Below are 12,474 nucleotides of genomic sequence, written 5' to 3'. Positions count from 1 at the left end.
TGATGAACTTGAGTTCACAGAGCTCAAAGCCCAGTAAATGACTTCGCATTAATTGTAATTACTTCCAGGGAATCAATTTATTGCTTTTCTTAGTGGCCATTTAATTCTATGAATTTATTATTCAGAGACAATCGCGAACCTTGAGAAAGCAATTAAAATAGAGTGAATAACCATTTGGGCCGGAAGCCTGTATTTATCACTGCATTAACTTAAGAGATCCTTAACTTAATCATTATTCTGCGAGATTAAATTTCATGAATTTCAAAAAGAAAATTTAACAAATAAAATATATGAATGATCATGTTAACAAAATTTGCGATCATACAATGATGATGAAAATGATAATGACACGGATTAGCGATGTGAGAATTTTCCTTCCATTCTAGACCTAGTTTGCAGACCAATATTTCAAGATGAACCTATAAACAATTTTGTTCCGCTTTAACTCAAGGGAGACCAAAAAGATTAAGTTCATATTTATAGTTGATTTCAAGGAGAGCGGTGAAGCATTAAAAGATTCTACTCGCATATTGAAGGTTTGGTTGACGTAGACGAGACACTAATTATGTTTTTAGCTGTGGTTTTATACACTACAACTCGAGAGTAATTTCACTTCCTATTAATTTTTAGAATTTAATGCATGCTCCCTTTGCTATTGTAGTGCATTCGTAGTCACTTCTTTGGTCTGGCCCAACATTGAAGACACCTCTGACGCATTCTAACTTTTTTGTTATAATGCGTTAACAATTGTCGGCCCTATATTTCCGGCCTAATATTTTTTCAGAAACATTCATATATCTGATAGAAACCTTGCGATTATTCAACTAGTCGTTGTCACGAAAGAAACTCCAAACGACACAGCTCACGCGGGAGAATTTATTTAGATGTTAAATAAATATAATGTGACTGAGATCCATATCTCTGTCGAACATATTTTCAGTGAATTAATCAAAGATTATGCTGCAACCAGGTGACAAATACAAAGTCAATTGTATTTTTCAATACATGAATATTACAATTCTAGTCATCTCTCATTAAATAGTAAACTTTTGGGTGGGGTGGCCACGACGTTCACTATATAAGGAGGTGCACTAGAAGACCATGCTTCACTCCAACAATGTCGTCACCAGCAGAACAACCTTTCACTCTAAGCGCTCTTAAGACAGGCTCGGCCAGTACTGCAGAAGCTACAGAGAAGCTAAGAAAGGTAAAAGAATCGCTTAACTTATGAATGAAATCATGCATATACACATTACTCTCAGTGATTTAAACTGTGCGAAAATAATACATTGTTCAAGCTCATTTCTGCTTCATCCAAACAAACGAGATGCTTTCATTTTAAATTTGTCAGATGATTGATTTCGAAATTTTCGTGTTGTATAATATTTACGTGTATCATATATTTATTTCCGCCAAAATATCTGTACTCAATGCTTGCTATGACTTGAAAATCAATGTTGTTACATTCGAAACGTCGTTAATAAATTAAAATTACTTCATTAAACTGCATTTTGATCAACCAAGGTCATCTGGAGAATATTGTTCGATCCTGAAAATTTAAATCAATGAAATTGTAACATGTCTCTTTAAACAAAGAGTCTTTACATGTTTTATATGTCTTTACATGTCATGCTACATTTCTTTAAAAAAACATTGTTACATGTTTTTTTAACAATCAATTGTAACATGTCTCTTTTAATATTTCTATCTCATTTTTTCCCTTTCACTTTGCATACGATCTATTAATAGAGAGTTAAATCTATTGCTTGAATTAATTAGATTATATTATATGCAATCTATTATACGAACTATTCTGTTCTATTCTTCTATACGAAAGGCTGTCGTTGCTGAATTCTGTACGAATATTTTTCCTCGGCAATATGCTGCGGCGGTGTCAATGTCGTGCGCGGTTGTGGATGAATCTCCATAGTTTTATAGTTCTCTTTTTTGGCCGAAGATCCATAAGTAGCGATTACATTAACACATATATCAACCTATAGCAACGGTAGTTCTCAACAAATATTAAAACTAGTAGAAAGTTCCACCGGTGGCGCTTTTTTCATCAAAATTATCTGTGCTTTCAAATGTCAGTAAGCTGTACCAGTTTCGAAAGTAATATCGATGTCGGTTGTTGCCCTGCATACAGTTCAGTGACATTGTCGGTTTGGTCAAAGTCAGAGTTTCAGATTTTAATTTCGACCAATAATGTAAATCGATGACGTGTTTAAATGGATAGATATGGTGGTTTCTTTTCAAATAGAATAAAGCGTTATGATAACTTTGTAGCTACGAAACTGTTAAATTTGTCATAAATTCTAATTTGTCGAAACCCACACGAATTCGTTTATGAGAGGAACGGAGAAACGAAACTTTGAAAGGCAGAAATAAGCACCTCTGCCTGCCTAAAAGCCACATAACTGAAACGAGGAAAAATCTCAAAATTAGTCCTACAGTACAGGAATTGGAAAATTCTGAATTAGTCTAATCGATGGGGAAAATGCTTATCTGCTACTATCACGTTACTTCCGTGCACGACAGGAAGTTGTCGTTTGAAGCCTTTAAGAGGTTGTCTACCCAAAAATTTCCTTGTCCTCTTATGTTTGTTGTGAGCAGCTGCGCTAATCAGTAGGCTAACTATTAATTATTAAACAATTCGCAAGCAGTTCACTGATTTAATGAAGTTATCTTTTCATCTTCACTGGACTCTATCAAGTCCTTCTTTCCAGGGCTAACGCACTTTAGATTCAACTGGTATACGCCCATTTCGAAGACTGGGGTAACCTATTCTCGTGTTTGCGTTTTGTGTAACGCGCACCCATATTTGCTCGAAATTTGAAAGGATTATAACATCGTGCAAATCCATGCGGTTTTAACCTTGAATTTTGTTGACTGAGAACAATATCGTTAACCATTTTTATACACGTGAGATGAATCTCTATCTCGCAGTTTGACATAACAACATTGAATGAGGTGTTCAGATAAGTTATTCTTGTTTTTCTAGATATTTTTCTAGTTATAGGCGATTCAAAGGAATTTTATATATCCACGACGAAAGAAAGAATACTTTACTACTAAAGCCAGGTCACCTTAATAAATAGCTCATACAGACACGTTGGTCAGTGAAATTCACTAACAAAGGCAAAAACAGCCTGCCAAGTAAGAATATAATGCTAGTTTTGTCTTGCAACTTATCTGCAATAAGTTAAGTTCGAATAAAAACGTAGGTACAGATTCGTCCAACCCGAACTCGACAAGCAAATTGAATGGTAAATTGGAACTTTGCTTGCGGTTGCAGAAATGCACCGCTTCAGCGTCTGTTAACTGACACAAAGGTCACTGAACTGAAATTAATGTCGTTAGTGGATAAAAAGCTTAATGTAGAAAATTTAACGCCTATTAACCTCAGAAGTATCTTCTTATTGCGTATATTGAGTCTCAGCTTGCCATTACATTTATAGAAGCTACTTTTGGGCACTCGTGCCTGTTCGAGGCCTTTAGAAGCCGCTTATCAAGCGTAATAAATTTGTTGTGCGTAAGATGCTCTTGCGTTGAAGCGTCGTTTGTATGGAAGTAACGGTTTTTGATAGAGATGCATGAACTATGAGGAAGATCTAAGACCAAATAAAACAAAACTCCACCCTCGTGAAGCGCGGTTCTGACTGCTTGGTTTTGGGGGCGTGGATCTTCAGCGATAGACGCCAGCGTGCATACCAATCCACGTTAGCCAGGCGATTCAAATTCTGCAGACTTTTGCAGTGACCCTGTCCTGTATTTGTAGGTTCGTATTTGTATGCATGGTTCCAACTGACCGCCAATAAATTCTAATTTTTTATACATAAGTGGTGAAGTACCATAAATCTCTTTAGCAACCAGGAGCATCAGGCATAAATTTTAAAATATTTGAAGGTTGCACCAACTGCAGCCGGGCGTATAATTTCCTTATGCGTCTTTTTCTTTAACGATATTTTCGCTGGATATTTCCAATTCAGGAACGGATTTATTATTTTTTTGTGTTTTCCATGATTTGAGCTGGTTACAAGGTTTAACGCGACATATTCAGGTAACCTAATATAAAAATTATTTCTAATAGACCTATTTCCACTTCACCCATAATAATAAAAATCAAAACATTTACGTTATATTGATGGCAGTCGCTGCTAAACCACCGGTCGAGCCTGGACGTGTTGTCGGGATGGCTGTGGCAAGAGTCGCGCGTGCTCATCTTCTACACTGGAGGCACCATCGGCATGACCATGAACGCCCGTGGCAGTGAGTTAAATTAAGTTTACAATCAAGTTTTCAATCGAAGCTATACTTATCCACATTATTTTACACGAACCTTAAGCGATAATACAAAATTCCCTGGATGTGATCATAAATTATTATTCAAGAATATAATTTCATCGGTGTGCCTTTACAGTGATCGTCGTTTTCGTTATACTATAAATTAGTACACCGACCTTAACAATTAATGCGACGTATTCGCAGTAGATTTGCTTCTCGCGTTAGTTTATTATGAGCTGTCTGTCATCTGACTGCGACTAAGAGAAATAAAATACATGTTATGAATAGAAAAACTGGATAAATTCTTTCCTTTAATATTTTGAATCTTTGCATGTAGAAATTATTAACATTCCCTAGTCGAAATCATAAGCGTTTTGACTAGCATGCAACAATATGAACAGAATCTTGAACAATCCAATGCTAATTAATTATACATTGAATTGAACTTTTCTCCAAACGTAAATTGATAATATAACTATAAACAGAGCTGGTTCCTACTCCTGGGGAGCTGGAGTCCCGCCTGAGGAAGTATCCTCACATGCACGATGAAGAGTACGCCAACGACCGCTTCAGTATGCTGCAGAGCCCGCCCCTCGTGCTGCCGTAAGACTGCTAATAGCGAATATCGGATAGTTTTCTTATAAAATGAAGAGGAGTTCTCTCGCGATCTAATAATAATAATAATAATAATAATGCCAATTTAATTAGCATGGAAAGTCAGAGCACGTGTAATCGACTGGAAGAACCTCGACAGACTCAAGCTTCCACTCATAACTTATAGTAACTAGAACTAAATAAATGAAAGATAATAAATGCACTAATACATTAGCCCATTGCTTACTCCATCCAAGAATTTTACTGATTTAGTTTCCCATTAGTAATTAATTTCATGTTTATCGGATTAGGTGCAATCAAATGCTAACTTCAACACGCGAGATGAAGGGAATCAAAATCATCTCATAAATGGGATGGAATGAGTTTTTCCATTCGATTATTAAATGAAGTTTACATTAATTAGTGCAAGAAATAACAATCCTGCAATATTCGCTATTATTGGTGCTCATCGTCCCGCAGAGATTGTCGGGAGAAGCGTCGCGTCGTTTACTGGGTGCACGAATATTCCCCGCTCCTGGACTCGTCCAACATGACCATGGACGACTGGATCAGAATTGCCCAGGATATCAGGGTGATGTCGAAAAATGCAGCATTGAGAGTATTTTAGTCTATGCCTTCTTTTACATTAATCAAGTTGCACGTATTAAATACTTGATATAATACCTATCTTGATTGAATTAAATAATTATTTATTCATTTGTAAAAATGTCTTTGTTAGTTGTTTTTTATTTAAATATTTAGCTAATCCTCCTACAAAATGTTTACGAATGTCCTTGAAAAAGAAAGATACTTGCGTCTCTGAGAGAGTACATTTGTTGGCAGAATATTTTTATGTATGTGTATGATGTACAGATAACTTATGAAGATTTCGACGGCTTCGTGGTCTTGCACGGCACAGACACGCTGTCGTACACTGCAGCTGCTCTGTCCTTCATGCTGGAAAATCTGGGCAAGCCCGTCGTCATCACAGGGTCCCAGGTCAATGTTCTACAATTTTTTGCGTTATTAGCGTGATTTAAATTGTCAATTTTTTCTATTTATTTCCCGTGTGCTAGGCTCTCGGATAAGGGAATATGTAAGAATCTCAATACAACTCTAAATCCTTGAAAATTAAATCGCTAACCATTGACCAATTACCTTTGGTACATTTTATTTAACTACGATTCCGGAGTAGGCGTACAAATCAAGAATGCTTTGGCTTTAGGATTCATAGCAATTATTGAATTATCATAATTTTTCGTGTTCAATAGTTAGTATCATATGACAACAGATTCCCCTGTTCGAGACGAGGAGTGATGGCAGGGACAACTTCATCGGCTCCGTGATCATGGCAGGATGCTATAACATCCCAGAAGTGACTGTGTTCTTCAACAACAAACTCTACCGTGGTAACCGTACCACCAAAGTTTCTTCTGGTCGCCTCAGTGCTTTTGATTCGCCAAATTTCCCAGCTCTTGCTACTGCTGGCATTTCAATCAATGGTAACGACCCTCCTTTTAAAACCTAATCTTCCTTTGCAAGGAGAGTCGGTTTCCTTAAACCTAATAAAACCTAGACTTCCTTTTTCTGATTTATATCACTTTTTCACATACTTCTTGGTGTTGCGCAATTACATTTCTATTTACTCAATTGAATATATTATGAAACGGAATCAGAAATATTTGTGTTTGAATAAATATTCGAATTCAAGTACACGAGACACAACCATAAAGAAATTCAGAGTATAAATATAACAATATCTTGAATTGTACACAGTAAATAATTTTCTGTGAACCTGTACGTTATTCGTAATTTTTTGTCGCTCCTGGTTATTTAATACCGATTGAAACCTATGTTGCACTAAAATTTCCTCCCTGTTCACCGACAGTGGAATACCGAAACATTTTCCGACCAACCACTCTCTCAAAATTCTCCGTATTTTCACAACTCGACCCAAACGTTGGTCTTTTGAGAATTTTTCCTTCGATATCGACGGAGAGCGTCCGGGCTTTCCTGAGCCCCGTCAAGGGGGCTGTCCTACAAACCTACGGAGCTGGCAACATCCCCAGCAACAGGACGGACATCCTAGAGGTGCTACAAGCTGCAGCGGCCAGAGATGTTCTTATTATCAACATCACGCAGTGCATGCATGGAGGCGTCGAGCCCATCTACGAGACCGGCGAGGTGGGTCGAGTGCTTTATTATTTTAACAATTGTATTTTACCTTTCAGTTCGTTGTGTACATTGATGTATACAAATTGTTTTGAAAATTGATCTAATGCTTCACTTTCAAATCTTTGAAAACTAGAATTTGCTGAAATAAATTAAATTCATTAAGTTAATTATTAGGCATAGACATAATTGAAAGGCGGTTATGTAATGGAATTTATGTTCAAGGAAAATTAGAACAGGATAAGATTAGAACATTCGAGGTGAGGCTACACTGGTTTAACAGAACTTGAGGAAAACGACTGCCATGACTGGAAATTTTTTATAAGCCTTTTTCTTGATCTCGTGTACAAAAAGTTAAACTTTTTAATAAGCATCCGTGCCCTCTAAGACATAATTCTATGTTCTTATTATCAACATCACGCAGTGCATGCATGGCGGCGTCGAGCCCATCTACGAGACCGGCGAGGTGGGTCGAGTGCTTTATTATTTTAACGATTGTATTTTGTCTTACAGTTCGTTGTGTATATTAATGTATACAAATTGTTTTAAAAATTGATCTAATGCTTCACTTTTATTTCTTTGAAAACTAGAATTTGCTGAAATAAATTAAGTTCATTAAGTTAATTATTAGGCATAGACATGATTGAAACGCGGTCATATAATGGAATTTATGTTCAAGGAAACTTAGAATAGGATAAGATTAGAACATTTGAGGTGAGGCAATACTGGTTTAACAGAACTTGTGGAAAACGACTGCCATAACTAAAAAAATTATGTACGCCTTTTTCTTGAACTCGTCTATGAAAAGTTAAACTTTTTAATAAGCATCCGTGCCCTCTAAGACATAATTCTACTACTAATACACCAAATATTGTGTTTGCTTAATGGCTTTAAAATTTACTGGGAAAAAATATTCAATAAAAATTCAGTATATTAAAAAACAAATTTGCATAACCACAGATTTGAACTGATAACGATGATGTTATGAGTCAAAATTCAACTGGACATGCTATGTATCTTTCTCTATTTAATTCTGAGTTATTATTTTATTTCGGCACTCGAGTTTAATTTCTTAATTGCTAATAAATAACATGGTTGGTGTTGCAGGCGCTGGAGGGCGCTGGAGTGCTCATGGGACTGGACATGACTCCTGAAGCAGCCCTCGCCAAACTCAGCTATGTGCTTGCCAAGGACGTCGACTTTGCGACGAAGAAAAAGGTGATTCACAGTTAATGAAGTTTCTTGGGCAAATAATGTAGCCGAGCAGCATCCTTTTCTCATAGGGACGTTTGTATGCTTGTAGGATTCAAACAAGCAATTGTTTGAAACATCATGGTTCCAGTTACTGAAGGAAAATTCGAAACTGAATTTTATATTTATGAGATGTGATTCATTGTTGGAAATAACATATTTATCGAGGTACAATTGTTAGTTCTGTTTATAAAATATTTCAGTGTGCCTGATTTCCGAGTGTTCGTATACAACTGCTCGAAGTAATGAACTGTCGTACCGTCATATTTACAGTTATTCAAATTTGCATAAAAAACTCGTTATATTTAGGTGGAACGAATTAGATGAGCTTTTTTAAAGTAAGCAATAATGTATTTTCAGATGATGCAGAGTAACTTGAGAGGAGAAATGACGATTGTTACCACATCTGACGGCGCTGCCAACGAGGACGACACATCGGTGGACGACATCATCGCCCACATCGCCCAGGCCCTCGAGCTGGCGTCCCTAGAGGACCAGCGGCACCTTCAGGAGCTGCTCGTCCCGACGCTCTTCATGAACGCCGTCGTCAACGCCGACCTCCAGAGGATGGACCGCCTGCGTGAACACGTCTGTGGTGGCCAAGCGAAAAATATAAATAAACAGAATTTTTTAAACCATTTAAACCAGGCGTAATTATGTATGTACTGTGGTCTTCAGTACTGGATTACTTGCAACAGTCTATTTTTTAATTTTTTTTTTCGATTTTCTTTACGGCGTTTTTAGATATGATTTGTTCCATTGAACTCGTATTTAGTAACACCTAATTTTAAAAGAATGTTTATTTGAACAATTTTGCATATCTTCTTAATCGTTAAAATACTACAGACATATCAGTTATTGGGAATTAATAAATCTTCGCCTACGAATATTCTTAACACTCTACACGTGGCAGCTGGAGGACGTTAACCAGCGCGACGCGATGGGCACGACGTTCCTGCACGTGGCAGCGTGCGAGGGCGCCCTCGAGGTCGTGGAGTGGCTGCTGCTGAACGGCGCCGTGGTGCACGTCAGAGACGCCAAGGGTTTCACGCCTCTCTGGGCGGCCGTCTCATGCGACCAGACCAAGGTGTGGTAACGGCTTTGCTTCAGATAATATGTAATCATTGATGACATTCTTTAGTTAGTTTAATTTATAATTGAGACTCTTGGTTTAATTTATAAGAGGGGCTCATGGAGTCATTGTTATTTGTAGCCGCAGCTTATATGCATCTTGTGTAGCATTTGTTTATTATGAGTAGTTTTCAGCATCACTCCGTCTCCGCGTGTTACTTTTGATCTCGACGCAGACGAGTACGGTATTGTGCGGAGATGCTGAGCATTTGCTATGTTATTTGTCTGATTTGAATTGTAGTAGGATTTATTACTATACATTGTGGCATTTTAATATTTTGCAGACCTAGATACTAAATAATTTCAACCTGTGGCTTTGGCTTGAAGCCTGTTTTGGCGAACATTTGCTAAATTTTGTTAGTAATAAAATTTTCTGTGTTCAATAATCAAAGTTTCGTTAGTTATGCCCTTGTTTGAATTACAAAGTCAGGAAACGTGAAGGCCATTGCTAGACTGGTACGTAGCCACTCTATTGTAAATCAGCAGTTACAATCTATCTAGGCAATAGTGTTTGACGTTGAAGGGACGGTAATTTAGTCATATTGTGTGATGATGTCTACACCAAAACTAATTTCTCGGATATTTTTAACTAATACGTGAAGTCACAACGCTTCGCAAAAAAATCAAAAGTTCTTCAGGGACTGTTTTCGAATAGTTCCAAACGAAAAAACTGAAATTAGTTAACAACTCGCATATAAATTATCTTGATGTATCTCCGAGATACTTGCGGACTTTTGTACACATCATTGCCGTAAGTAACGCGCTAATCGGTGATTGACTCACTTCACACCACACAAATATCTCTGTGCTATACCAGTATTTTCGTTTTCACAAAATTATACTCAGTGACAGTTAAGTAATTAATTTACATTTTTTTAGCTCATTCCCTTTCGATCGTCGTCAGGTGATCGATTTATTAGTCCAAACGGGCGCGCATCTGATGGAGCTGCCGACAAAGGTAGGCGAGGAGCTGGTCTCTGCAGCGGCCACCAACAACGTCAAGCGCATCAAGTCCTTCGTCAGGGCCGGGGCCGACGTCGACCAGCCGGACACCCTCGGCAGGACTGCGCTTCATGCTGTAAGAGTCCTATATGTACTCAGTGAAAATATTGTGCTTTGAAAATATGTAGCATACTTTGTTTCATATCCATTTTGTGCGGTCAGGGGAATAGCAAGAACACCCCATTATCTGTATGTGATCGAAAGTTGCCTTCAACAGTTTCTTATATGACATTAAACATGGAATCTTATTTATAAAATTTACACGGGTATTGAATGATTGCATATCTTTGAAGCCTCCAGATAATAATCTACTACTTTTCACCAACAATCCGTAAAAACGTAGTTCCTTTACTACGTCGAGACCAATCACTAATTTTCCCTTCCTTGCTCCATGTACTAATAATATCTTGACTGAAAATATTCACGGAGTTTCATATAACGGATCCATAACAATGACACGATGACAGGCATGCATAACTGGAGCAAAGAAGGTGGTCCGAACTCTGCTAGAGTTCGGCGCCAGCACGACTAGGACGGACAAGACCAAGATGACTGCTGCCATGTTGGCAACCGCTGCCGGCCACGCAGGCATTGCAGCGCTCTGTGAAGCCCAGCCACAGTGAAATGTTTCTATTTTTCTCCTGCTTCTGTTCCCGCTCCTGGAATATTATGCAATAAATAGACTGATATTGCATCTGTGATTATCAGTGATCTTGAAGTAGTGACCCGCTTAATGTTCTTAAACAAGGCCACGCTGATGTTATAATCTAAAGAAATTTCGTGAAATTTGTGTTTCTTAGAAGTACTGTCTGTATTTATAACTTTAATGATAATAATGTTATTGTCAACGCAGTTTTACTCGAGTGTTCGTGGACTACAATCACAGCCTGTCTTCCTAAAAAAAGCTAGTTTTCTGTAAACATAGTACATAAACTGTAAATTATACGATTAATTCTAAGCTGTGAAGTAAGAATACTTCTTATTGACAGGAAGTATTCCGCCTGCTGATGTATTACCTGTATCATGAATTACTGGTATACAATTAAAAGGCTAGGTGGTTGAGTCACGCAATTTAAAATTTATTTTATTGTAATATTGACCTTACAGTAGTAGCATTTTGAATAGAAATTCATGTGTAGTATTGTGTAAAATTACTGTATAATCTTTCTATTTGAACGCACGGAAATATTATTGGACTAATTTGGCGATTCAGATCAAAATGACTGAATAAAGTCTGTTTTCAACCATTGCATTCTAAGGAGAGAATCAAATGAAGCCGATTCGCGAGAGCGAAGCTAATTAATCATTTTGTAAAGTACAGATTTTAAAACAGGCACTTCACACTATATATATTTGTCCACAGGAACTTCCCAAAATGTATTGATCTGACTCTTAAAACTCAATCATGCTCCGGACATCCACCTCATGATTATTTTTGTCAGTGAATTATTTACAGAGACTAATAATAAATTGTAACATCGCTTGAAAATTTGATTTGATATCATCCTTGCGTTCCAGGAACGAGCCTGACCTGAATAAGCTCTTTGCATATCGCGTTACTTCGACCGCAGTTGTACCTTGTGTGGTAAAATTATAAACTAACCAAATCCAGTTGTACAATCACCGTATTGTTTAACACCATGACAATCAACCACAGATTTAACAATTCAACTTTAAATAAATCAGTTTTATTTGAATAACGATGGTAGTTAGGGTCAGCCTGCTTGTCAAACGGCATCCATATAACTCCTCTTTTGGTACTCGCGTCTCTACAAGCTCGGTATAAACTGCCTTGTTTGTTAGCTCAGTAATGGAGAGGCGGAGGCAACGAGTCCTGTGAGAGCTCCTGCAATTAATGAGCCACAATTGATCTTTCCCAAAATGTTCCCGGAATTTTGCCAGAAGAAGAGTGTGCTGATCAAGGTCATCAAAGTACACTAAGGTCAAATATTTTCTTTACATACGAGTGTGATAATTTCTGCAATTTGAGAAACCCAATCCCGTCATGAAAATAATCCCTAATCCCACTGATAATAGTAA

The 12,474-nt window shown here is 37.4% G+C and overlaps 1 protein-coding gene across 1 annotated transcript; it reads left to right on the top strand.

The window, feature by feature from the left end:
- The first annotated feature begins 656 nt into the window (after positions 1 to 656).
- Positions 657 to 12,038, top strand: LOC108673613 (L-asparaginase 1). The gene is made up of 13 exons (XM_047884553.1): positions 657 to 1,207; positions 4,152 to 4,269; positions 4,770 to 4,887; positions 5,359 to 5,470; positions 5,752 to 5,877; positions 6,170 to 6,380; positions 6,767 to 6,996; positions 7,451 to 7,516; positions 8,158 to 8,268; positions 8,662 to 8,889; positions 9,215 to 9,388; positions 10,337 to 10,510; positions 10,902 to 12,038. The coding sequence occupies exons 1-13, from the start codon at positions 1,118 to 1,120 to the stop codon at positions 11,055 to 11,057; spliced, it is 1,914 nt and encodes a 637-aa protein (XP_047740509.1). The 5' UTR covers positions 657 to 1,117; the 3' UTR covers positions 11,058 to 12,038.
- The last annotated feature ends 436 nt before the right edge of the window (positions 12,039 to 12,474 follow it).

This window comes from Hyalella azteca, unplaced genomic scaffold (assembly GCF_000764305.2).
Source record: "Hyalella azteca isolate HAZT.00-mixed unplaced genomic scaffold, Hazt_2.0.2 contig15593, whole genome shotgun sequence".
In the NCBI taxonomy this organism is placed as follows: domain Eukaryota; kingdom Metazoa; phylum Arthropoda; class Malacostraca; order Amphipoda; family Hyalellidae; genus Hyalella; species Hyalella azteca.
The sequence above is the reverse complement of the archived record's forward strand: the minus strand, read 5'-3'. Positions and strand labels throughout refer to the sequence as shown.

What these genes read in the sequence shown, in the direction of transcription:
- LOC108673613 (XM_047884553.1), top strand. Translation starts at nt 1,118, where the DNA reads ATGTCGTCACCAGCAGAACAACCTTTCACTCTAAGCGCTCTTAAGACA. An exon ending in TCGTCATCACAGGGTCCCAG is followed by an intron (nt 5,878 to 6,169) that starts GTCAATGTTCTA and finishes ATATGACAACAG; the next exon opens with ATTCCCCTGTTCGAGACGAG. An exon ending in TGCTGGCATTTCAATCAATG is followed by an intron (nt 6,381 to 6,766) that starts GTAACGACCCTC and finishes GTTCACCGACAG; the next exon opens with TGGAATACCGAAACATTTTC.